The 26,373-nt window shown below is 42.5% G+C and overlaps 1 protein-coding gene across 5 annotated transcripts in view; it reads right to left on the minus strand.

Annotated features, from left to right (window-relative positions):
- The window catches only part of LOC119173460 (uncharacterized), a 31,047-nt gene that overhangs the window by 309 nt on the left and 4,365 nt on the right, over positions 1-26,373 (minus strand). Inside the window, exons 2-17 of one of the 5 annotated variants that reach the window (XM_037424276.2) lie at positions 26,211-26,275; positions 26,071-26,135; positions 24,925-25,011; positions 17,280-17,342; positions 14,213-14,345; positions 13,923-13,984; positions 12,213-12,290; positions 11,421-11,505; positions 11,265-11,326; positions 5,851-5,925; positions 5,696-5,765; positions 5,120-5,169; positions 4,860-4,922; positions 3,658-3,736; positions 2,285-2,358; positions 939-1,016 (exon numbers count right to left, since the gene is read on the minus strand). In XM_037424276.2, coding sequence (XP_037280173.2) covers positions 939-1,016; positions 2,285-2,358; positions 3,658-3,736; positions 4,860-4,922; positions 5,120-5,169; positions 5,696-5,765; positions 5,851-5,925; positions 11,265-11,326; positions 11,421-11,505; positions 12,213-12,290; positions 13,923-13,984; positions 14,213-14,345; positions 17,280-17,342; positions 24,925-25,011; positions 26,071-26,135; positions 26,211-26,238 — 1,152 coding nt within the window. In that variant the 5' untranslated portion in view covers positions 26,239-26,275. The remainder of the gene's footprint in view (positions 1-938; positions 1,017-2,284; positions 2,359-3,657; positions 3,737-4,859; positions 4,923-5,119; positions 5,170-5,695; positions 5,766-5,850; positions 5,926-11,264; positions 11,327-11,420; positions 11,506-12,212; positions 12,291-13,922; positions 13,985-14,212; positions 14,346-17,279; positions 17,343-24,924; positions 25,012-26,070; positions 26,136-26,210; positions 26,276-26,373) is intronic. The other 4 variants (XM_075889840.1, XM_075889841.1, XM_075889843.1 and 1 more) reach the window with 4 other exon arrangements.

The following is a 26,373-nucleotide window of genomic DNA, read 5'->3' on the forward strand; positions in this document are numbered from 1 at the left end:
TGTCTGTAGTGGTTACGAAAGCACTGAAAAGTTTGACTTAGTAATACTTGTGCCACCTCGCTTATTTCAGATTCCTTGGGGGCATACTAAACAGAAAGACACACTCTGTCTAACGCTATTTTCTGTGTATTTACGGGCTTTTTTCAGGACCCTAGAGTAGGGAGAGTTAGATATATGATTTAATGGTAAGTATCTTGGTCACCTACGATTCACTGATGACATTGACTGATATGTGGGGTTCAACGTCCCAAAACCACCCTATGATTATGAGAGACGCCGTAGTGGAGGGCTCCGGCAATTTCGTCCACCTGGGGTTCTTCAACGTGCACCCAAATCTGAGCACACGGGCCTACAACTTTTCCTCCTTCATCGGAAATGCAGCCGCCGCAGCCGGGATTGGATCCCGCGACCTAACAGTCAGCAGCCGAGTGCCTTAGCCACTAGACCACCTCGGTGGGTCTCACTGATAGCATTTCGTTGATGAATAACAACGGGGGCAAATTACAGCTTGTTATTACTGAGTTGGACAGGGAAAGCAAAATATTATGTGTAAAAATTGTTATGCATAAAATAAGGTTAATGTGCAACAGTCTCAGCAGTGAACAGTGCTTTGTAGGGTGCCTCGATGCCCGCGCCCCCGAAGGAGTGCATATCGAGGCACTCTAGGGATTTGCGAAAGGTGGCGACACTGTGCAAGTTGTAAAGAGATTGAAATCCTCTCCAAGAAGCGTTCATCTGTTCATGTGTTCATGTACCCCGTTTCCTTTTTTTTTGAACTACGAATAGCGGGATGCAATCATTATGTTAAGCACAGCTTTCACATATATTCCTCTCGCTTTATTCATAAAAATAACGCAGCATTTCTCTAGAGGATTTCTGATGCCTACGTTTGGTCGTTTAGTGACATAGACTATCCTAGCCGAAGGTAACCAACTTACGAAACACAACGTCCCGTTGAGACGGTCTTCTGTCTCGTAGCGTCTGCACGTTGCCCTGCAGCCACCAGCCACAATGAGCTGAAATAAATAATAGGCTTGAGATTGTAGCGTGAGTATAATGATAACAGAAATATGTTGTCGTTGATCGGCCACACTCAATCTCCGCATCGGCTTTTTGAGAGAGCGCTTAGCACCCGTGGTGTTTCCTTGCAACACAGAAATTTCAAGATTGTATTCGTCTTGTAACATTGACCTTGAATGCCTTTACCCCTCATACTGATTGTGAATATATCTGAGCTGTGCACTACTGTAATTTTACTTCCAATTATTCATTTTTATGCTTATTATCGTTTCTACGTTTTTTTTCTTTCTGTTCGCGTGCAAACAGACGTACCCTTGAATATATCACCAGCTACCGCGCTCTACTTGATATTGTAATAAAATTTAACCCTTTATGTTATAGCGCAACCAAGAGACGATAGTAAAGAAAGAAGCACGTTCGCCAATATACAGCCCATACAGTGTAATTTGTTTTCCTCCTCTTCTTTGATAGTTTACCACCAATATATACCACACATATGAATATCCAAGTTATAATGTCCTTGGTAAGCCTATAACGTATGCGACCATAGTTTAAGCATCGAGTAGCTTTGGCTGTGAGATGCATTTCAGCAGAAAAGCTAAAATTCACCCTTAAAATTGTTGCAAGACATTTAATGGCATTTCTACGTGCGATTCGTGACTATGTACAAATCGATAAACGAAATTTTCAATTTATTTTGTGTTTGGGAGTGGTTTGATATTCTTTTTATACATTTCGTTCATTTCTTCCGTCACATCACGTTCGTGCACTAAGTATTAAAGTATGCTTTTAAATTTCTTCGACGTGTTGTGGCGTCTATTTGCAATCCTTAAGTTTTCCCAATTTTCCTTGCTTCTTTCTTTCACTGCAAAGGCAGGACAACAAGCGAGCATGGGGGTAAGTAAGAAAGGAGAGAAACTTAAAGCCAAACATTGCTTTAAGCCCGTCAAATTACCCGCGTAACATTATTAAAACTAACTCTAAATGAACCAGAAGCGATGAGCTATCAGTGCGACATAGCTACCCGATGCACTGCGTTATTTCGCGCTGCTTAGACACTGAATATGCTTATATTCGGTGAACCGAGTTTTTAGATGAAGTGTGTTTTTCAGTATTCCGACAATTTTCTTCCCTTTATAGTGGACAAAAAATTACCATGACGACCGCAGTCGTGAACTTTCGCTTCCTGTGCTTGCGAACACTTTAGCATTAGTGCAAGAAGCATGGCTTGTCGGATAAAACAAAGAAGCCCTGAAAGCCTCACCTCTGGCGTCACCTGCACGTCCTCTACTTTGCATTCTCGTTTCTTGAATATTTGTTTAGGAGGCCTCTCAGGAGCTAAAAAATTGGAGTGAAGAAACAAACATTTTGTATTCTTCAAAGACTGCCTAACATTGTTTTCATCATTCCAGCGACAGCACTCAAAATGTTTTAAACTTTGAGAGAGCCATCTTACGTTCATATAAACGCCTATATGTGGGTGAAATATCGCTTAGTTGAAGCGCAAACTGTTATTATCCTGTCACCAAAATGTTGTAAACTTATACTGAACTTCTTGGCGTTCGATAAGCTACATTCAAAATCTGCTTAGGTCATACAGTAAAAGTTCATTAATTTCAACTCGAAGAGATCTATATAAATGTTCCTAATAAGTGGAGTTCTGATGAGTGACCAGGCGCCAAAAAAGTACACCTATTGTGCCACATTGCACGGCAGAACAGAAAGAGGTCACCTCTGGTCTTGTTATCGTGAACTAGGTAGTACTTCACGTTTTTGAAAGTTGATTTTGTTGATTAGGTTACCAGAGTTTTTACCAGTGAACATAACTAATTCATTATCTGATTATATGCTCCATGTATGCAGGTGAGAAATGAGCCCTAATGTCGAAATGTATGATGTTATTTACACTACAAAACACTTTTTACATGGTAGAGTTAACGCAGTCAAACTTAAAGATAAGCGAAATCTCCCGTATACGTATTCTTTGTACCAGAATAAGGTTAACTGCGCAACAAAGCTCAATAACTTTTCATATGCTTGTGTTTCTCGAACGCGAATCCATGAGCAGCATCGTTCGTAGCTTGCTCAAGAGCTCCAGAGTAGCATCCAAAATTTTATATCCTGAGAAATGCGGCTGTTTCTTAGCTTTATATTTTATTTTAGTTTTCCTTTGCAACATTCTGCGATCATTCTGTGCCAACTTCTGAGTGGAGGGTTGAAAACCATGGGCTGCCAGTCTAAATTAACTGTCGTGGATACCAACGTATTCGAATGATCGAAAATTTCCTCCATATAAATAGACAGATCTGGGCCAGCACCAATGTGTCAGCTCAGATTAACTGTAAGTTCGAAATGATCAAACTTCTAGTGAGCAGAATTATTCAAAATCACAAGATTTCACTGTAAAGCATGCCTACAAAACTTCAATGAAAGTCGCACTATTTAATCTGCACCCATTACTCTATTCATTAGCACCATTTGTTTATCTAGTATTGAACGACCCTACAATTGCTGCTTAAGAGATAGCCAATGCCCTTCCATGTAAATCGAACACACAAATCAATCCATCTAGAAGCTTGGGAAAAGAACTACGTTTCCTTTTAATTTTTTTTTCTTTCTACATACAACCGTACTTACGTCGTTCTTGACATGTGCCTCCAAAGCAGGCCCCTACTCTTTGCAACATGTAACCTTCAAAACCAAACGAGTATGCCAACTGAAAAGAAAAAAAAAATGTATCAGCGCAGTGAGCAGTAACAAATGCTGTTGATGTCTTCATATAATTAGGCAATCAGTAATTATCTCTCTTTAATAGCAGGAATTGTCATCCTAATTACCCATAATTGAGCGCTAATCCATTCATTTAGGAGTTTTGACTAATCCGATATGGGCACAAATAGCTGTACACTGGAGCAGTAGCAGAGTGTGGAACACAAAGTAAACTACGGGTTTCGAATGGACGAGGGCAGCTTGAAAGTTCTCATGATGCAGTTCTTTACGTTGGAGAATTTTCTTTCGGTCACTCAATGCAAAATAAATTCTCTACACTGGAGCAACAGACACACTGGAAGCGAAAGTTGGCCTGTAAGCACATAAATTATGCTCTAATGAAAATGAAGGAACAGTACCTTTTGCAGCATTTTTAACGTAGCCAAATGCACTGCTATTGGCATGCCATGATCAATAATGAATCATCATAACGTCAATTACATACCGAAGCTTTACAAATTGGTTCTAGTATCAATGTTCAAATAGCTGGTTCCACCAAAAATTTTATAAAAGGAATAAAGTACCCTCGCAGGAGTTTTACACTGCGCGACTAATCTACACTTTCGACCTGATTCCGCTTTACCTTCTTTGTTATTAGTTCTTCCTCTGGGTCTTTCTTAGTGGTCAATGCCCACTATACTACAACGGCATGACTTAGAGCTTTTCAGAACTCCCTGCTCTTCACTAGCTTTTTATAACTGCACAAATTCATGTGGGCGATGTCCACGGCGTTCGTGTATCTCGTAATCCAACAGAAGCCACAAGTAAAGCTCTTCCCTTGACGACTGTTCGTGTTTTAAACGGTGGAAAAAGGGAGAGTAAAATATTCCTATACTAAATCCCCCTCGCCATTATTTATATGGCATTGTGAGGAATTTATTAGCACGTGCTAAATTCACGAGCCTTCACTGTGCTGTGACATCAAAAACTGTGATAACTCATGACGACAAAAGAAAGGTAAATACGACATCGCCGGCAGCTTGTGCCATCGCGCTTTTCTTTTTTTTTAATGTAGCGAAACCCGTTGGTTGCTGATAATTTCGTAGTGTACTTGGGGGCAGAAAACTTACCGCACACAGAGTTCCATTGGCCACTGGCACACCACGACAGAGGCAACTTTTGGATACTCGGGGCTATAAAGACAAAAATATTGCCCTGAGAGAGAACACGACTTCAATCAGGTTTAAGCATTCGAAGAAAATTTGAGCACAGCACAGTTCCTCTAGCTCGTAGGAGAAGTAAATCAAAAGTTACGGTACATGAAAGTGACCTCATAACGTCAAGTAAATCGACACAAAGTATTGCTAGTATCTGAAATAGTCGCCCTTACCGGCACTGTTTTCTCATTATAGATCTTCATTGCACACGGATCATCTTCACCTGTTATGAAAGCACACGTAGGATTAGTTACATCAAACCTGATTCGTCAGGACTGTAGACAATTTTTACAATTTATGCTTCTTATAATTCAGGGCTTTTTGCTTGCCATCAGCAGTATGTTCCAATAGGTCATCCCTAGTGTGCGCTTATTATTGTCTCAGTTGTAGGATTACTAATAGGTGGTTACATAATATTCTTTAATAATGAGTGATCTACGAGGTATGTACCATCCGAATGACACAAATGCGCTGTCAAGGAGAACAACACCATTTAAATTTACTTTTGAATTTACCTTTGTATGCATTACCACTTGTGTTATGGCTTATAAGTATTCTTATAGGCCATACCATTGACGCGATGATCAGAGCTACCAAAAAATAATCTCAGGAAAATAGTATTCAAGTCATTCTGCGCAAAAGATGAGAATGAATTGCGTGTGTTGCATTTGTTCATATTTATTTAGATTTAGTAGGTTTTACTTTCCATTAATGCGTGCAAAAATCAACGACAAGATTGGCACACTTACGAATCCGTGTACAGGTGCCTTCCTTACAAATACCAACTTCGTTTCTTTTCGTGATTGGTGTCTTGCGTATCTGTAACGAACAGTGAGCTTGAAGGGTTAAACATTGAAATAGAGGCGTCTCCCTCAGCAGTAGATTCACCAACAGATGAACTTACCAAACACGTAAGTCCATAAGGGCGATCTCGTTTAGTAAGGTCCGGGCACTTATACTTGCAGCTTTCCACGATACGCTACGAAAAAAAAATAAAATAGTTCACATTTAACAAAATTAACGCAGAATAAACCTTTATTGTTACGAGCTAGGACAAGAACATGATGTATAGCACTTGGCGCAACCGCTGCTAACCTGGAACTATTTCCCTCTTTCCGCGCGCTATGGCGTGTACACGAGGAAATTGGCGTGAGGGACGAAATCACTTCCATACCCGCAAAGTTATTGATGTTTGAGGAGGTTCCTTGGAGGTGCACGGGACGTTTCTTTACGAGACCATTTCTGTAAGAAAGCTTGTTAAGAGATTGTGGTTATAAAAGGGAAAAGAAGAGAAAAGTGAGCCCCGTAACTGTCTGCATCCAGTGCGACACCTCATCAGTAGCTCACAAGGAATGGGGGTAAGGAGGAATGAAAAGGATAGGATTAAAGGTACACAGAGAGAGAGAGAGAGATGCGCGTAGACAATGAGTGACGACAGAAGAGAGATAGGAAAGATTAAACATGGTCACAGGAGTTCGAGGACGGGGCACAACTGGCGAGAGCTCTTGTCGGCAACAAGAGATGGCGTAGGGCTAATCCAGTCGGCCAGAGCTACGCTGTCATCGTCGTAGGGGACCGGCGGCAGGTGGTGGCGTCGGACCAACCCAGACGGCCAGAGCTACGCTGTCGTCGGAGATCGCGAGGGCATAACCGGTCGGCATGGAATCCAGCGAGCGAGTCCCCAGTTTGTTAAGAGCCGTTGCATGATGTGTACGTCGAAGACACCGTTGTCGGGTACGCTTCACGGCCGGCACTACCCAGTGTTGGCCACGTCAATCGGCACGTTAATTTCCCCTTTATGCCTTACGTTCCCCTTTATGCCTTACTGCCGCTGTCGCGATTTCACTGCCTAACGATTATGAATGACGGGGAGTTATAAGGCGTTCTTAAACGAGGCTGAGAGCAGGCAGGTAAGGGGTCTAGGGAGGATATCGGTACCCGTGCATAACACTCATCGTAGGAACTTGTCACGTGCGGCCACGCCTTTGAAGCGACAATCCTCGTCCTGCCAGCCTGCTTGGCGTTTTTCTCTTTCTTTCCTTCCGGCTCGAAGGCGGCGAGTGTTCGCGTGCGGCCAGAGCAAACACCGCTAACACCCTCTTGTTTTCCTCTCTCTTTCACATTCCTTTCTCTGCACCACTCCCCAGTCATTGTGTGATGTTGTTGAGGTGACCTCCTGAGAGAGGGACAGTTATGGCACCACACTTTTCTCTTCACTTCCCTTTCTTTCAAATCAACTTCGAGGAGGTGAGTGCGCAGACCATCAAAAAGCGACGCTTTGAGTTGCGGCGCCCCATGTAACTAGCACTGTCAGAATCACCGGAAAGGCGACCTTGAGCGCGACCGCAGAAGTGTACAGGCAACACTGGTGTACACGCCACCCGCCGACATACGACAAGCCACAAGCGAAAGGAGCAAGCTCCTAAAGCAATGCGGAAGACAGACAAGTAAACGAATCATGAGCTTGTCTTTACGTGTGCAAAGAACTTCTTACTATGGCCAGTTTCGTCCCTCGTTTAATTCTATTTACAGACCGATTCACTTCCTGAAATCTGCGCGCTAGTTCCAACATAGGCACAACAGCAAACGACCTTCTCGCTACGGCTGCCTGTTCTGCGTGTCAGTTGCGCTGCGCGGACAGCAGTGTGCGGTCCGTGACAGAACAGAGCGGAACTGAGCTGTTCTTCCCTATAGCGCATGGTCGCTTGCTTCAATCGGCAGTAGTGTGCAGCCCGTGCTCAGAGCATGTGCTCGTGGGTTTCAACTCGCACACCTGATTTTACATCCGTAGCATAAGGTGCGCGGACCACTCATTCCGCGCGTACTTAGGGTTTTTTGGAAATTAACTGAGGTGGCCAATACTCACGTTGAGTGTGTATATAATTGCAGTCGCAATAAAATATGTATAAGGAAAAAATTATCTTGAGTACGTTATAAGTTATAATGTAACGAAAGGTAAAATCAGTAATGTGTCCATGTTTTCCGGAAGCCATGTTTTCTATAAGCATACGCATATCACGTTTTCAAACTATTCATAACACCTAAAGGGGTTCTTCAACACATTTGAGCATAGGCAGAAAACGTTTCCGATATGTTGTTACCGCTTTTGTGAACATGTGAGCAAAATATTACTGCTCTGTGCAGAGCAAATATCTGCAGCTTAATTTCAAAAAGTCACAGCATATCCCCAGAGTGAATCATGATGAGTGGGGCGTAGCGTCCGTCAGCCCGTCCGTGCCTCCGTCCATCCGTTCGTTCTTGCTTCCGTCCGTCCACGTGGCCATAAATGCGTCAATCCATGCGTCCGTCTATCTCTCCATGCGTCCGTCCATGAGTCCGTTCATCCATCTGTCTGTCTTCTGTTCGTGCGTCCGTCCTTACTTCCGCCCGTCTATACATCCGTCTGCTAGCCTGTCTGGCCGTCTATCCGTGCCTTCATCTAGAGAACACTCGAAGTACCGCCATCTCCCATCTCGCATCCCCTGTGGCACATACCCGCTCTAGAGCGGGTATGTGCCACCGGTGGTTGCTTACTACATACATACATACATACATACATACATACATACATACATACATACATACATACATACATACATACATACATACATGCATGCATGCATGCATACATACATACATACATACATACATACATACATACATACATACATACATACATACATACATACATACATACATACATACATACATACATACATACATACATACATACATACATACAAGGAATGGACAGACCCATGCCTTAAGGAGCTTCCCCCCTAAAATACGCCAAGATTATTCACGGCCCTCTCGGCTAATTACGTAACCGGAGAGAGCCACTGCGTAGAGTGCGGTTCTCAACATGACTGCCTTCGTCATAGAGTTTCATACAATAGTACCTAGAGAGACATCTGGCACTGTGATCGTGTGCCTTCATGGGAATTGTGGGAAGTACAGGCTTCGGATTGGATCGCGTGAGGCAGTGAACTGTCTACTGACTTTTTCCTACAGTTTCAGTTCCGTTTTTCGCGTAGAGTGGGTAGTGGGGTGGGTGCAAAGGACTGAAGCTGTGCCTTTGTTGTTCACAGAAGCTGACAACCGCTAGGCCTCTCAATTTACTGCAACGCTAGAGTTGTGTTTAACCGTTTGAGCAAAGCGTCGTTCACTCACCGCTCCGCATAAATGTAACGTCCCCAGCCAGGGCAGAGTATTACTTTCGAGTTCACGTTTGTTGTTAGCGCGTCTTGCCAAAACTCGTTGAAATAAACTGCAAAACGACGGCAACGTGAAGTAGACGCACCACCACGCTCTTCTGACTTGACCTCACAACTAAACAACAGGTGCGTTGGGGGCAGACCACTTGAACAGACGCACCTGGCATCCCAGCAGACGAAACGTTAAATGTTCCTCACTTAATACTGAGCTGTTACTTCCATAAATAGATATTGCATGCTTTCGGGAGCAAAACAATTTTTGTGTTTAAGCGTTGTAAACAATAATTCATTTCATCTTGATGTTTACCATTCATTTTTTCTTGATGTTTAATCTGGATCGCAATGCTGACCCGCAGGTCGCGGGTTCGAATCCCGGCTGCGGCGGCTGCATTTCCGATGGAGGCGGAAATGTCGAGGCCCGTGTGCTCAGATTTGGGTGCACGTTAAAGAACCCCAGGTGGGCAAAATTTCCGGAGCCCTCCACTACGGCGTCTCTCATAATCATATAGTGGTTTTGGGATGTTAAACCCCACAAATCAATCATAATCTGGATCGCAATGGCAGAGCATTGCATACTCTGGTGGTTAAATTTGTCCCGGTTTCACTTCTACCACCTAGTCACACAAACCTTTTGCATTAAAGTTTGCGTGCAAAAAAAGAAAGCAAGCTTCAGTTAGACATAGCTTCATATCACTTTGTTTTGCACTCAGCAAACACGCGTTGCGAATATTAAGAACGTGGTTCATCCGAAGCAGATTCGAAGCCTTTGCTTCCCCTTATTCCCATTGGGGTACAAACACCGCTGAAAGAGCCAGCGTTGACACTAGCGCCATATTCTCCTCTAAGTATTATTGTACGAATCTCTATGGCCTTCGTCCTGCATTATTTTTTCTTATTTCCTTATTAAGTATGTTCATGAGTTGGAAGAACATAACTGATTTTATGCATTTTTTTTCATAAGCCCCTTCTCCCCAGTCGGTCGCCATTTGTCGAAGCATAACCGTTAAGCGAAACTATGTATTTTATAATGAACATCCAGATTGTAGTTACAGAGATCAACATGCTCGTATCCTGACGTTAGATTTCGATTTTGTTCGTGTGGCTCCCCGTCTCCTAATCATCGTTGTTTAAGCCGTGCGTAATAACGTAACAATGAATAGATACCAAATAGTACAAGTGAATGCCGTTACAAGCTGAATCCCCTTCAGAAACGACCTATGTAGCATACTGAAATGAACGGCTTTTACATGGCAACAATGTCAAAGACAGTATCATTGAGTTTAAACAATTTTCCTCCCCCTTCTCTATTCCCTGGCTCCGAGCTACTTCACTGCACAGGCATTTGTCGGAATAACTTACACGACCTCTGCCCGCCAGTTAAAATTAGTTTGGGACCTCGTATACGTCATTGAGGGAAGAAACTCGTCATCGGTATTTTGTTTAGTGCCTCGAAATGACCATCGCTAATAGGCATGTGGCCTTTTAGAGTTAAGTAAATAAAAATACGTACTTCCTAATTGAGAAACACCGAAAACGTAACTTATGCTTAAGTTTCAGGCCTGTTTAGTTTTCTTTTGTTTGCTCCGTCGTTCACTTGAGGTGGCACGTGGGGTATCCCGCTCATTTAATTTGAAACATTAGAACCTGAGTGGAATACTTGTCTCCCAGTGAGCCCAGTTTTTACGATGCTTGCCGACGCAATCACCAGATTTTTGCAGAACTATATTGCTTCACAAGCTGCAGCCGCCAATGCCGGCGCCGCGCTCCTCGTTACACCGAAACTATTTAAATGCGTTAAATAATGAAAAAAGGAACGCTAAAAAATTCACGAAGTCATGACCCGCGCTTATGTAACTTTACGCGTGTCATCCACTTCCGTGCAACCTCCCGCGCAATCGTCCGGATAAATGAAGGAACAAAAGTGCTCGTATCTTTGAAACAAATGCCTGGATCCCGTCCAGATTTGAAATACTGTGTATAGCTTTGCGGTGAGCTATTCCCGAGACTCTCCACTAGCGTTGTTTCGTCACTCGATCATTGCTTGGAAATGGGTCTAAGGGATTTCTTGAACTGCTATGAGTCAAGTGTAATGTGACTTCCTTACGCCGTACTTGCTGAAGCGCTCGCTGTCATGACACAAGCCGTCGATGGTATGCCAGGTCGATGCTGCAAAGAAGAAAGTGCGTATTGGAAGAGTGAATACCCCACAATGCAACTATATCACGCTACGAATGCTTGACAAAGCGCAGGGACCCGATACCAGAATGGTGGCATATTCCTTGGATGCAAGTTCCAGTAAGGGTCACGACTGGCTCCCCAGTTACGCTAGCCGGGTACCACTCCATCTGCAAGCATAGGCAAAATTTTCCATTCATGTCTTATTCTTTCATTTATTGTTTTTACAGTCCTGACGTTTCAGTAAAACGACTGGTATGTGCACTTGCGAATAATTGTTCGTGATCACTACGCTGTGTCTCTATAAAACTGACGGCTAAAGAGACGAGAGATGGGAGCGGAAGTGAATGTTCGAACGGAAGTTACACTAACACCACGCAACTTGAAGATGGTACAAACAAAAAGAGCGTGCCCGAAGCGGTCGCCCGAAGCCCGAAGCTGTCGTATTTTAATCTGAGAAGACTTACGATGAAAAAGACGATGAATAGCTAGAAGTCAGCACCAACTAACCAAAAAATAAAGAGGCTGAAAATTTGTTACTTGACAATGACAGCCAAACTCTAATCTGACTCCATATACTCGCTCGTTGAAATGAAGACGTGAAAAAGCAAAGGCTACCTTCACATTTAAAGACTTTAATACTCCGGAAATGAACTCAAGAAATCAGTTTGTAACTCTGCGACGAGTACCCCAACATTATTAGCCAAGTGTGCCCTGAGGTCTTAGTGCATACATAACTGGGTTTATTAGCCCGTTGATGTCACTGACAATCGCCTCATTAACACTGCTTTTCTTTTATAGCGTAGTGTAGTTCAGTACTTTTACCAACAATCGTGACAGAAAATTATTTACTTCCCCATGCCATTACAATACTCACCACGCATGGTCGTCCGTCATCGATGTCTTTGTTATGCCCTTTATAACAGTAATACTCGCAACCAGCCACTGCGGTAAGCTATGAAGAAACACCAAAACACAGACGCATATATGTTTTCTGAAATAAATGGTTGCTGTTTGTTTTTACATACCACTTCAAAGGTTACCGCAACCTATGCTTATGAGTTATTACAGCATGTGATGAAAGTCAGGCAAGTGTTACCAAGCCACACACTACTACATTTCATGCTCCATTTATTCAGAGATTTAATGCAGAGATTATCACGATGTACAGCCTGCAAGTGCTTTTAAATTTCTTAGTCCAATTTGAGCTCAGTACACTACACGAGCCCGTCACTTTCTACAAAGGTGTTTTTCTTTTGCTACAGTCAGTATTCTTTAGCTTATCCACTGCCTCATACATCCATGCTGATCGTTTCAGGTCTTACATTTGTCTTTCCCGCACTCTAGACTACCATTTGACCTCCTTGCATCCCACGAGTACATCGAGCTATACGGCGAGAGGGGGCACTTTCATCAACTTTGTCATGTCTCAAACAGTCATGGATAAATATTTCTGCGACAACGACGAATGCGAATCTGGCAAGATCAGTTTCGCTTCTGAAACCTACAGTTATTGTTGTTATTATTAACATTAGAGGCAGATATATATTGATGCGTTGGTTTCTTCTACCCGGCGTGTTCACGTTCCGGTCACGACAATCACAACTAAATTTGCTTTGCTGTTACTTTGTCACATAAAACATAATAACAGCAATATTAACAATGTATAGAGTTTTACGCCCCAAAACCATGATATACTTATGAGAGACTCTTTAGTAGGGAGTTCTAGAAATTTTGACTTTCTGGTGTTCTTTTAACATGCACTCACATCGCAACAGTACAGAGGCCTCTACCATTTCACCTTTATCGAAATGCGAACGCCACGGCCGGTATAGAATCCGTGACCTTAAGGTTAGCAGCCGAGCACATAAGCCACTTTTCTAGTGAGGCGGACTCAGATAAAACAGCAAACTCAGCACCCATGCCTAATTCCTTTTTATATAAAGACGTCCTCCAGGGGTGGCTGCTCAAATTCATTTGATTCGCCGGCTTTCAGAGCTCGAAGTATACCATACGGTGCAGGACTCGTGAGCTATTGGTTTAGGCAAAAGGAAGGAATCACGACAACATGACTACCTAATGAAGTAAGTCACAGGACATTATATATGTGCACATAAATGTGAACATAAATAACATAAATGTGAACATAAATGTGCACTTATCGAATGTCCTTTGGGAGATGATTTAGACTCCAATTAAAAGTTTTGAAGAAACCCGACGTTTCGAAGCCGACTTGGTTCCTTCCTCAGAGGTTACTGCGGAGGCTACGTAGCAGTTGCGTCTTCAAAAGACTCGTGGGGTGGATGATGAGCCCCCCTCCCCCCTCTATGTGCACCTCCCCTTGTCATTTATGAGCGTTTGTTGAAAGCCATTGAACCGTTATGACTGTTGCGATATCGCTACGCCGTATCGGCAAGAAGTGGACACTTAAAAGCATATCCGGACATTTTGGAGAAGCAAACACGTGTTTGCGATTACGAAGGCTATCTGCGAGCTATGCCTCACAACCGCTGGTCCGTAATTGCACACATAGAGGAGTGAAATGTTCACCACCATCTCACAAAAAAACGTGTGACTGTAATCTCACCTCAGGTGACACGTTAATGCTTGGAGCAATACATGTTGGTCGCGGGTAGGCTTTAAGTGTTTCTGCAAAAAAGGTTAGACTTTAATCTAAATCAGCTCACAGATTCCCGTTCGGGCCTCAGAAAATGCATACACAGTGGAAGACACCAAACTACAAAATATATAAACATTCTGAAATCTGACGGATAGAGTAATATCTATGTATTTACTGATTATTTACTCTTCAATCTATGTACACTCCTAGTAAATAAAAATAAACTTATTTTTTTAAATATTTAGGTTGGTCCCTACCTGCTACTTCTGGTGATCTTACGTCCACTTCCCAATACGCTTCTATGTCCTTGATGCTGCAGTATCCTTTATCATTGCAGTATCCTAGAGTAACGTTCACTGCGTTTTCGTCTTTCGTGTAAGTGATCATGTGCTGCACGTAGAAAACATCCCCATAAAGTAATATTCCAACATTTTTTCCAGGATGAAACTGTTGGCGCGACAACGTGCAATGTGTTTTCTGCTTCCGCACTTATTCCAATGTGCTTATTTTGTACCTATTTGTTTTCCAATTATTCATCACGACTATGCGTCAGAACAAGTGCATAGACTTGCTAAAGAATTGCTAAAGTATCACTGTCTTTCTTGATGTACTTATGGCTATTTATTTCTACTTTTGATTAGGATAGTAGATTTTGTTGTTTAAATGTTTCTTTTGCTTCTCAATAACTACCAAATCACCCCTGTTATGCACAACCTCCTTTCCTATATGTTCTTTTTATTAGTATTACGATCAATGTACACTTATATACTTTATTTCGTTGTACGTTGTATATAAAGCTGCGATAATAGAATTTTAGGTACTCTCAAGCTGTTCGCAACAGCTTTTCGCCTGAATGCCCGAGCCAACTGCAAAAAATTGTGGAAAACAAAAACTGATTATTTGATCATTCTTAATACTCTTTTTCAGTTGTGCCAAGATCGAACTTTTTTTTCTGTATCACACTCTTTATCACGAGTTTTACGCAGCAGTACGGTGCTTTCATTATCCCGTTGATTTGTATGGTACACTTCAGGGTATAGACATAATGACACCACTGATTACCTTCATTATTGTAGTACCACTTGCATGTTGGTAAAATGTGCATATATTTAAATATCAAGCTAGCGAGTGCTCTTCGTAATGCGACAGGAATCGGCAAAAACAACCTAATGGGAACAAGAGTTTTCCCCCCGTGTGTACATCAAGATTTCACACTCTGCACATTTTACAGTCTCGTTTAACATTTTGTATCTTGAATAGGTTGTTCTCCGTATAGCGAAGCACTGTCAATGTGTACTTCCACCGTTTTCTATACATACTGGCACTTTTGCTGTTTTGTAGCGTTTGCGATATGTCCAGTGACTTAGTGTATTCTACAATATTTGTTCAAAATTTGTCAATGAACCTAGTGCCGTATGTTCACACAGTTCAGAAGTTTATTCGTGTTACAAACGTGTGGGGTTTTCTCTGTGTTTATTTTTACATAAAAAAAGCAAATGGTACCTTGCTACTGTAACGTGCTCTCTCATATACATGATTTTTAAAGAAATTTGTCCAACATTCTTTAAAAATTACGGTAAGAAGGTAGCTGTGTGCAACTTCCAGCATTCCCTCCCTGTGGCAGAAGGCTTCAGATGGGTACAAGCATTAATTATGGCAGTAGTTATACAAATAACGCCAGTACCCTTTTGACCAGTGGTAATAGCCGTTTCACTCAAACAGGCCCTTCGTTTGAATAGTCCATGGTCACTTTGAAATTTTCGAAAAGCGGTCACTGGTAATGACCACGGAGCGATGTAATCTGACCGATTTGATTGGCGAAACTAAAACCTACGCACCAAACAGCACATATACCATTGACTTCAATAACACCCTCTATGACGGTACTGCTTTCCTCGCATTGGGAGAGAAGAATAAGCGAGCATCAATAAGCGGTCTTGGAGCGAAGTGTCTAAATTGACGGTTGACAACGGTCAGGAAAACCATATTGTCACTGAGGGCCTTGTCGAAGCGAATGGTAGGTGCGCAGTTTGGTGTGCCGGTTTTGGTTTCTTCAGCTAAATTAGATTAATTTTAACATTCCGCAGTGATTACCAGTGACCGCTTTTCCAAAATTTCAAAGTGGCTATGAACCATTTGTAGAAAGAGCCTGAATTCGTCCATTTGACATGACCAGCTATCAACACTAGTTAACAAGTTAATTTTGTTAATTTTATAAACACTGCCCTCATTATTGTTTGTGTGCATCGGAAGGTGCCTTCTGCCCCAGCCTCCTTTCTGTGAGTTTTTAAAGAATGATTAAAAAATGTTTTAAAGAATGGCTGTCTCCGTTCTTTATTATAGATACATTTCTTGACACAATCTGTGTAGAAGACGTGAGTAATAAAAATTGATCGAAAAGTATGCACCATAATTTTTGCCTAATAATATTTTATGTAACCAAACCAACTGTGTCAATTCCTCTTTTTTCTCTTTCTTGTTTGTTTTTGTTACTGTTCTCTATTTTTCTCATCGCATCAATTAGAAATAACATCCAACTGTTCCGACAGCGAAATGTGCTATACGCTTCTGAAAAGCAATGCCTTGTCAACAGTCCTTTTCGCATTATGATAGTCAGAGAGCTCTCTTTGACTATCAGATTAGTCAACGACATGAGAGTGACCGTCAGAGAGCTGTCGAATGTATTACCGCATGCTCTATGTTGTGCTCTATTACAGACAATTATACATCTTAAGAAATTTTAGGCGTTAAACAACCCTATCACTTTCAATTGTTATAATCAACGTTGACGAACACCTTTCAACTTTAGCGTTCTTCTTCGCAACCCCCGCTAAAATACACAAGTGTGCTCGAATAGGATGCTTTGTGTGCTTCAAGGCCCAATGGAAGGATTTATCTACTCTTTTTTATTAACTGTGGTGTTTCTTAGCGAAGCCGTCTCTGTGGAATACGTGTGTTACATATACAAAACTATTCGTTTCTCACAAGCAAGTTTTGATCAGTCTTTTATATAACATGCCGTCTCGTCCCAGAATATCTATAGCATTTAAAAATTGTTAGTGGTAGGAAACATTTTAAAGAAATTCTTGTGATCTGCAGATGTCTCGTTTCGAAGCATAAGGCGACGAAAAGCAGTACAGTTAACTTCGAAGAACAATGGCTAGAAATCACTCTTTTGGTAGTCTAAGTGTGACCTGGAATAAAGCGCACTCTAAGGTTCCAGATAAACAGGGCAAAGCTTCACGTAATGTGCTTATTTCTCAATAGGGCAACCCTCCAGGTAGATGACAAGCAGATGGTTATGTAATGAGCCCATTTTCATACCGCACAATATCGCTTGCTTCCTGCATTCCTTCCGTCGGTGCACGAGCAGTTGCTCGTGACTTTCTGAAAGAAAAATGACTCTTTTCATTTCATTTTTCATTCATTTACCCTAACGGTCTAATGTGGACATTACATAGAGGGTTGTAATAATTCATATGATCAGCGAAAACGTGTATTAGAAGTAAAAACAGGTAAGTAAAAAGAAAATGATGAAGAGTATTAAAAAATGCCACAGGTACACAGATGAACGTATACACCATTGTTCGGGATTTTCTTCGTTATACAAAAATAAACATATATCATGTGACTGCATATGCTGGCATAATAATAAGGCAAGCAGAAAAATTTTGTGTGAAAAATATTTTGCGCTTAAATACTTTATTATTTCAGTTTTTTGAACGCCTCCTTTAGAGCGTCTTTGAATATTTTGTGATTAGTTATTTCAGCAATAGTACGACACAATTCTATTCTCAAATGGCTAGGTGCAGGCACAAAAACTGAAATAGGTTTGTACATGCAAAAAGTTAGTACGTTTTTCGGTGCTTGAATACATTGAAGAAAAGTACGCCTACCATCCGAAAGTTTTCACAGACGGATCGGTCGACATATAGCGCGGAGCAAGCACTGCAGCGTTTGTGATCCCATCCCTAAAGGGGTCGTCGGCAGTGCGACTCTATTGCGTTGCTTCGTGTACAGCATGTGAAAGCGGGGAAATTCAGGCAGCCTTTATAAGGAGCTTAAGTTTCCTAGGGAGCAACAAGTCGTGCTACTTTCGGTAAGCCCCCTCTGCAGCGGCTAAAGATTCGGTTTGCTTTGGGAGAGTGCACTCAAAGATCGCTGCTAATTATTGAAGACCTGCCCGACGTTGCTCTCATATAAAGTTTCAATAGATTTCATCTCATGTCGGTATAGTATGTAATGAGGCGGTGGACAGACTTGCCCGAAGTGCTTTGAAACTTACACACAACGAAGAAGGCTCCTAGAGACAATCAACAGGTTTTACAAAAAGCTCTCAAGAAGCCTCTCCAAGCATTTTCATTCATATCACAACATTCATGCGTGATAAAAGGGGTCATATGAATGTAGTCTTCGGAGTTTTATTCTTTTAGCGGGAAGGCTCAGTGCTCTCCCATAGTATAGAGTACCTGGTACTCTAAATCGTTACCCACTTTTTTTAACGCCCCCCCCCCTCCCATATGTGAGTTTCATTCGTTTAGCGCGACGGCTCAGTGCTCTCCCATAGTTGAGTACGAAGTACTCGAAACACTCAAGGGACTTAAGTTCAGGGACGGCGCACACTCTCCCATACTAGAGCACCTAGTGCTCTTAATCGTTAACTACTTTTTCTAAACACATCTAGGGAAGAGGCCTGTTTGGTACATCACATCCGGGCGGGATCACCATGTACACCAGCACGACTTTACAAGATCAGACTCTGCGCGATGCCATTGTGTCCGGCTTCCAAGGCCTGTGGTGATATAGACCACTATTTCCTTAAAGGGGCCTTGCAACACTTTTTGAGCATGGTCAGAAAACGCTGCCGATCGGTAGCACAGGCACCCGACTAGGAAGCCTTCAAGTGCGCGCGTCTCACAGAGACGCGCGCACATTAGGGCTCCCTACTCCAGAAAACGCGCAAGCCAAATATTAGAGCACAGCATGCGGCCTGGAATTCACAATAAATTATCAAAGTCAGCTAAAATTGCTTTCTCTTCTTTTGACAAATAACGTTATATACCTAAAAATCACACGTCAACGATCCATCTATGAGCTATTGGCTGATTTGAACATAGCGCGCTTGCTCATTACAGAGTTCGCCGCTGGAAGCCGTTTCGTGTCCACGCATGCGCACGCAATCACACTGAGAAAGCCGCGCATTCGAAGAAAAAAAAAGAAGAAAAAAATTGGCAGCTTTATCCACGGAGTGAATCATGGAGAGTGGGGCGTAGCATTCGTCTGTCCATTCGTTCTTGCTTCCGTCCGTCCATGCGCCCATCTGTGTGACCATCCATGCGTCCATCCGCCCGTCCGTGCGTGCGTCTGTTCCCGCGTCCGTCCCTGCTATCGTCCATGCATCCGCCCCTGCGTCCGTTCATGCGTCCATCCATGCATCTGTCTGTGTGTACGTTCGTCCATCTATTCACCACTTCAATTACCACCATCTCGCATCTTTTCATCATATATTCCCCATAAAGAAGCCCCGCCATGCAGCAGAGATTCCAAGGACTAAATGAGAGGTGACACAAGCACACTTTCTTACGGCTTGCGCTTCGGGTCTGCTTCCCACCTTTAACCACCTCGAGTTCATGGTATATACTAGTTTACTGTATTCATGGCACTGCGACCGAACGCTTGCTAAACCTTTCGAAAACCAAGGAGGTTACGACCAGCGAGTATAGCGTAGAAACCTTTACCTGTCAGATAGTGCTCAATGTACATGCCAATGGCTGCTAATGGGAAATGAGACACAGGAGAATTCGGCTTTTACTTTATTACGGCTTGCGCTTCGTATCTACTTCCCACCTTTAACCACCTCTAGTTCATTCATGGTATATACTAGTTCATTGTATTCATGGCACTGCGGCTAAACGCTCGCTAAACCTTTCTAAAACTAAGGAGGTTACACCCAGCGAGTATAACGTAGCAACCTTTTCCTAACAGATAGTGCTCAATGTACATGCCAATGGCTGCTAATGGAATCGCAGCGCGCGCGTTTACTCGTTAACTCCTGTCTCTCATTCCCCATTAGCAGCCATTGGCATGTACATTGAGCACTATTTTTTATTGTTCAACAACACACAGAAAAAATCTCTCACCAGCACTACCTTGGAGGTCAAAATGTTTTATTTGTTACATACTACAACGGCTACGAGGGACAAATAAGTTCCGCTATAAAGAGCTTCGCCCCTAAATGTGCTCAAGCTCGCAAAGCGCGCGTGAAGTTTTTCTGTGACTTGCCATCCCTGTTTCGAAAAAGCTAGCATTGTTAGACAGTAGGAGTTAAGTAATCACTCGAAATCACAGTAGGCGTTGGTAGGGTGGGGCTGACGTACAGAGATCTTTTATCGGTTCTGTTGTTTTGGTCCGTGATTTGGTCTTATCTTATGTGCCATGATACTGTTCCATCTGTCCGTATGTATTTCATAGTTTTCCGAATAAATTTTCAGTTGGTAATAAGCGCTTGCCCCTGTCTTTCTGTCCGTGTCTAAGTAGTGAGCTCTCATTTCGAAATAGTCATGTATCACCAACTCGCCCAATCAACCATATTGCCATCCCTCCCTGCTTAGCTTCCAGCGCTTTCGTCGGGACGAGAGAAGAGAAAATACAATTGTAGCATGCCACAAACCTTTGTAACTCCATTCGTACTGGATGAATTCCTAAAATTTTTGCGGTGTTAAATTCGTAAAGCAATAAGCTCTTTCAGAGAATTTATTCTATGGTTACTTGAAAAATGTTTTGGGGCCCCTTTAAGTGTCGTGAGCTTAAGAGAAAGAACATCAATGATTTTTCGAGCAACTACAACGTTTAGACTCACCACGCGACAGTGTAAGCAATATTGTGTTTCCGTGTAGTCGCTCGCATGTGACTGTCGATGAGTGACCGATATGTTTGGTTGTAGTGTGATGACGTAGGGGTCTGGTCCAAAACTGCATGCGTAATAGCTCACAGGCTGCCAGCTGGGGCAGAGATCCGTCGCACTATGCACGACTTTCTAAATGCATGCCCGCGCTTCGTTTGAAAAAGGATAGTATTTCAATACGATTCGCAAAGATTATTCCGGGCGGGGCAATTGCCTGAAAATTTTGCAAGGCTAGATCCGCCGGCAAGCTACAACATTCGAAATCCTAAATTTGGGTTTTATTTGTGAACAAAAATAATTTTGGTGGGTAAGATGTGTGCTTGGGAGAATGCATAAGCTTGATGAAGAAGCTGTTGGGAAAAGGTTAACAGGCATGTTTTCTTTCGACTCTGCAATAGAATGAGACCTAGGTCACGCTTTGTTTTCGTGATGATTCATTATTGTGAATACTTACCACTAATGAAACGCGCTGCCTCGTTTTGCGAAGACTCTTATTTGTTAGTAAGATACGTCCGATACGCTCGATAGCGTTAGCAGATTGAACGTGTAGAAGCGCAGAACTAACCCCTAATTGTTTAATGCGTTTACAATTGGGTTAGGCATAACCCTGAAAAGAAAGAAATGTATTGCCGTAGAGATAACCAGTGTTAGTTCGTTACCCAAAAAAGATAACTAAAAACGTTACTCATTACTGAAACTAAAAAGAACCCGTTACCGCCCTACGTTACCTCTAAAAAGAAAGGTATACAATGCGTTAGCTGTACCGAAAAAAATAACGAACGTTACCTCTTTTGTTGCTCCACAGTGACAAGTTTTAATTAATTTGTTTCCACTGCAGGAATCCAAAATAAGATTTTCAAATCTCAAAGTTATGCTTCCCGTATAAAGTGTAACCCGAACAATGATTATACCCAAACGCTAAATTGACTAGAAATATTTATGCAGGTTTTAATGTGCTTGACGTCATCAGTGTTATGTGAAAATGCCTGTAGAGTTCTGCACAATGGAATCTGACACTATGGCACACTGTGAAGCCACTTTTTTCAATGTAACACCATACACGACATGAGAATTAATAATGCATTTTATCCTCAAAGAGAGCATCACCGAACAATGAAAAAACTTACTATGATTGGCCGTTACCTGTCCAAACAGCACCGCCAGTGAAGATTGTCGACATCAAAATTAGGGGTCTTCTGCTTCTGAAATCACCCGCCGCGCTGCAGTAGGCATTTACGGATGCCTGCGTTTGCTACTTTTTGGGGGGAGGGGGACAGGGCGGGGGGGCATGTGCACGTTCACATGTCCCCCGAAGGACACCAGATATCCTTTGTATACAGTCTTTTAAAATTATTATAGGGAACTGTGGCGCTGCGATCGTTCAGCGACCATAGGAATGATGGGTAGTACACGGATATAGGTAGTTTTCGTACTTGCGGGCGGCAACTCGTACTTGTGGCTTCGTTTATTGCTGTGTTTCGGTTTTGTTTCGAAGGGAAGAACAAACTCTTTTAAACTTTGTGACCTGATTTGAAAAGGTAGGCCTAGAAGAATAAGTTATGAGAATAATTGCTCTTTGTGTGCCTGTAGCTATCGGTAACCTTAGTTGGCCATACCATGAGACAGTGATATTAGTGGGCTTTAGTTGAAAAAGAGGTGCCAATTAATGTAGCGAGTAGAATTGTGCTTTTGCGCTGCAAGAAGAATTGTGCGAAATATTGCGTCCCATTCGCATTCTCTTTTTGTTTCTTTTTTAGAAGCTTTCTAAAGACCGGTTGAAGTTACCTCCTCTTTCCCCTTAGATAAGCCTGAATTCCACAAAAAGCCGATTGTAGCATAATTGATCTCCTACTCGTAGACGCAGTACTTGTGAAATTTGATGCGGTGGTCATTGCTCTCTGCTTAGCGAGTATGCTCCTTCTTCACTGAAACTTGAATTTCATGTTGCCACTTTCTCGTGCGAAACTTCCTTGCCCCCCCTCCCCCCGAACGAAGCGTCACAATGAACACGTGATATGGACTGATAGATAGATAGATAGATAGATAGATAGATAGATAGATAGATAGATAGATAGATAGATAGATAGATAGATAGATAGATAGATAGATAGATAGATAGATAGATAGATAGATAGATAGATAGATAGATAGATAGATAGATATGTGGGGTTTAACATCCCAAAACCACCATATGATTATGAGAGACGCCGTAGTGGAGGGCTCCGGAGATTTCGACCACTTGGGGTTATGTAACGTGCACCCAAATCTGAGCACACGGGCCTACAACATTTCCGCCTCCATCGGAAATGCAGCCGCCGCAGCCGGGATTTGATCCCGCGACCTGCGGGTCAGCAGCCGAGTACCTTAGCCACTAGACCATCGCGGCGGGGCGTGATATGGACTGAAACAGGCCCATGCGATTTCCCAACGGGCAGCCTGTCTTCAGGACACAGAAAAGCCAGGTGCCAGCGATTAACCTGCCACAATCATTTTACACGAAAAGCATGTCCGTGTAGTTTCACTTGGCGGATTCTGCGGCTTTCTTCAAGCTTTGTGTCGCGATAGCCTGACCGTCCCCACAGGGAGTCAGCATGTCTTAGTAAATTTCTAGCCGTGATTTCCGAAAACAAAACCAACTTCATCAGCGCATTCTTTTCTCCATGCCTGACAGGCCAGCAGCTGTCCGATGCTGCATCAGAAGAATTCGTTGGAGCGAGATCTGCAAAAATGGCACTTACAAGACGAAAAAAGTAACGAGTAACGTGACACTACGCATTACCGAGAAAGGTTAACGCAAGTGCGTTACCCGTTACAGTACCGGAATGGTAACTAGTACGTTACTAAGTTGCCGAAACAAGCAACGCATTACCGGTAACGACGTTAGCTGTAACATGTTACCACCATCATTGGAACAGCGTAAGCGTGGTGACGGGGAAAAGGGATTATTGGAGAGTGTTAGTTTTCTGTGCGATGTATTCTGAGTCAGCGATAATAGTGAGCAAACCCAATGGCCGCGTTTCGAGCAAGCAATCTTTCACTGAATTCAAAGAAAAATAGCATCATGAGAGCATTTGGGGCAATAATAATATACAAAATATTGGCTGATAATTGCATCAATTATCATCACTATCCAATTCACACATATCTGAACACAAATCCTTCAAAAAAACCTGAGACGTAATTGTGGCGGTCGAAGTTGAGCAATATACATAATAAAATAGCTAATGTAAGTCTTCAAAAGAAGCGTACAAGATCTAAACGTGCTGCTCAGACAGAAATTTGGTATTATATTGCGAATGAAGCAAATGTGGAAGTCGTTTATATGAGACGTGAACAGATTCAATTTGCCGGAAAACTGCGTTTCACAGATAAGGTGGCGTCTTAACTGTGGAAGGCTGTGTATTTCAGGAAGTTCCTAGTCTACTCCGTGTCACTAGAAACAGCAAAAGTGGGCAATATAATCTTGCGTAATTTTTGTACCTATATAAGTATATATCAATGCCCAAGATTACGCGAATTGTAGCAATGAACAAAATGCTATTGCTTCCACATCTAAAGTAGTTATCTCTTTGCGCTTATTATTGTGAAAGGCCCACCCATTCATCTCTATATATCTTTGTCTTGTGCCCGGTGAGTCCCAGTCAGTGGGGATAGCAAGGGGATGCCACACCAGGCCCGTGCTCTCCCCCGTAAACTTTTTTTTTGGCCATGGCATAGAGTGAGAGAGAGATAGAAAAATAAGGAGAAAGGTGGGTAGGTTAACCAGGGCTTAGTCCCGCTAGGTGAAAAATTATAATTTCAAGGGGGAGCCTCCCACCCTAAAAATTAAGGTAGCAGCTTTTCACCTTTTCAAGTATCAAGCTGCACCACCCCCCAAGCCCTATGCGAGGCATATTTCTTACGAAAGCATAGTGTTACCTGTTTATGTTTTCTTCTTATGTTACGGCGCAGGGCATGACATGATAAATAGCTTTTTGTCAGCTGCCACCAGCTCGTAATATGAACAATATCATAGATCGGTATGCTAATATTGACCTAACGTTAGGTGGCAACAAGACAGCTTACCAATGCCGACCTGCACCGCGTTCCGTTGAATCCGTGAAAGGCATCTTCGTATTCGGTTGTGTTCCTGAGAATGCATGTGCTCCGTTCCTGCAGTTTAAGGTTTACAGTTGGTCTAGAGATGCATGGCTGAACACAAATCCTTAAAAGAACCTGAGACGTAATTGTGGCGGTCGAAGTTGAGTAATATACATAATAAAATTGTTAATTTAAGTCTCCAAAAGAAGCATACAAGATCTAAACGTACTGCTCAGACTGAAATTTGGTATTATATTGCGAATGAAGCAAATGTGGAAGTCGTTTATATGAGACGTGAACAGATTCAATTTGCCGGAAAACTGCGTTTCACAGATAAGGTGGCGTCTTAACTGTGGAAGGCTGTGTATTTCAGGAAGTTCCTAGTGTATACTCCGTGTCACCATAAACAGCAAAAGTGGGCAACATAATCTTGCGTAATTTTTGTACCTATGTAAGTATATATCAATTGATTTGTGGGGTTTAAAAACCCCACAAATCAACGTCCCAAAGCCATCATATGATTATGAGAGACGCCGTAGTGGAGGGCTCCGGAAATTTTGACCACCTGGGGTTCTTTAACGTGCACCCAAATCTGAGTACACGGGCCTACAACATTTCCGCCTCCATCGGAAATGCAGCCGCCACAGCCGGGATTCGAACCCGCGACCTGCGGGTCAGCAGCCGAGTACCTTAGCCACTAGACCACCGTGGCGGGGCAAGTATATATCAATGCCCAAGATTATGCGAATTGTAGCAATGAACGAATTGCTATTGCTTTCACATCTAAAGTGGTTATCTCTCTGCGCTTATTGTTCTATTTCGTTGATTTCGTTAGCATGCACGTTAGCGACATCGAACTTCAAGAATTTGTGTATTGTATAGTGTGGTATGCGGGGAACTAAATGGCTATTTTAGGACTTTTTGTCGTTTCAAAATCTATGTGTAGTTTTGTGACACCTTCTAGAAGAGGAGAACCTTTTTATTTATGCTTCCTTCAAATTTTGTACGAATCTATCTTCAACTAAAATTCAGCAATTCACTCGCAAATCTCAGAGAACTGCCACTTTATATATCAGCCATTGTGAAACAAGTGATGCTGGCGATGAATTTACATCCTTACTGTTGACTCACCAGGGCCCTAATTGTCGTGGTGTATTGGTCACATGGTCTTTCTGCTCCCACCGTCACGGAAAGCACTGCGTTACATAGCATAATTTTTACTTTATTTTTGAGTGTGTAACACGTTGGTAATAATGGTTGGGTGCACTTACGGAATAAAGGAAAAGCTAGCCACTTCATCTGACTTGCGCTTGCCGATGAATTGCGGGCGTAATTCCTGCAATTTTTAGTGAGAGGATCGCAACGTCAAATAATTTTTGTTTGCGTTTGTCTGTTTCTACATTAGTCGGTACACCATGGGATATATCCACGGTA

The sequence above is a fragment of the Rhipicephalus microplus genome, chromosome 3 (assembly GCF_043290135.1).
Source record: "Rhipicephalus microplus isolate Deutch F79 chromosome 3, USDA_Rmic, whole genome shotgun sequence".
NCBI lineage: Eukaryota > Metazoa > Arthropoda > Arachnida > Ixodida > Ixodidae > Rhipicephalus > Rhipicephalus microplus.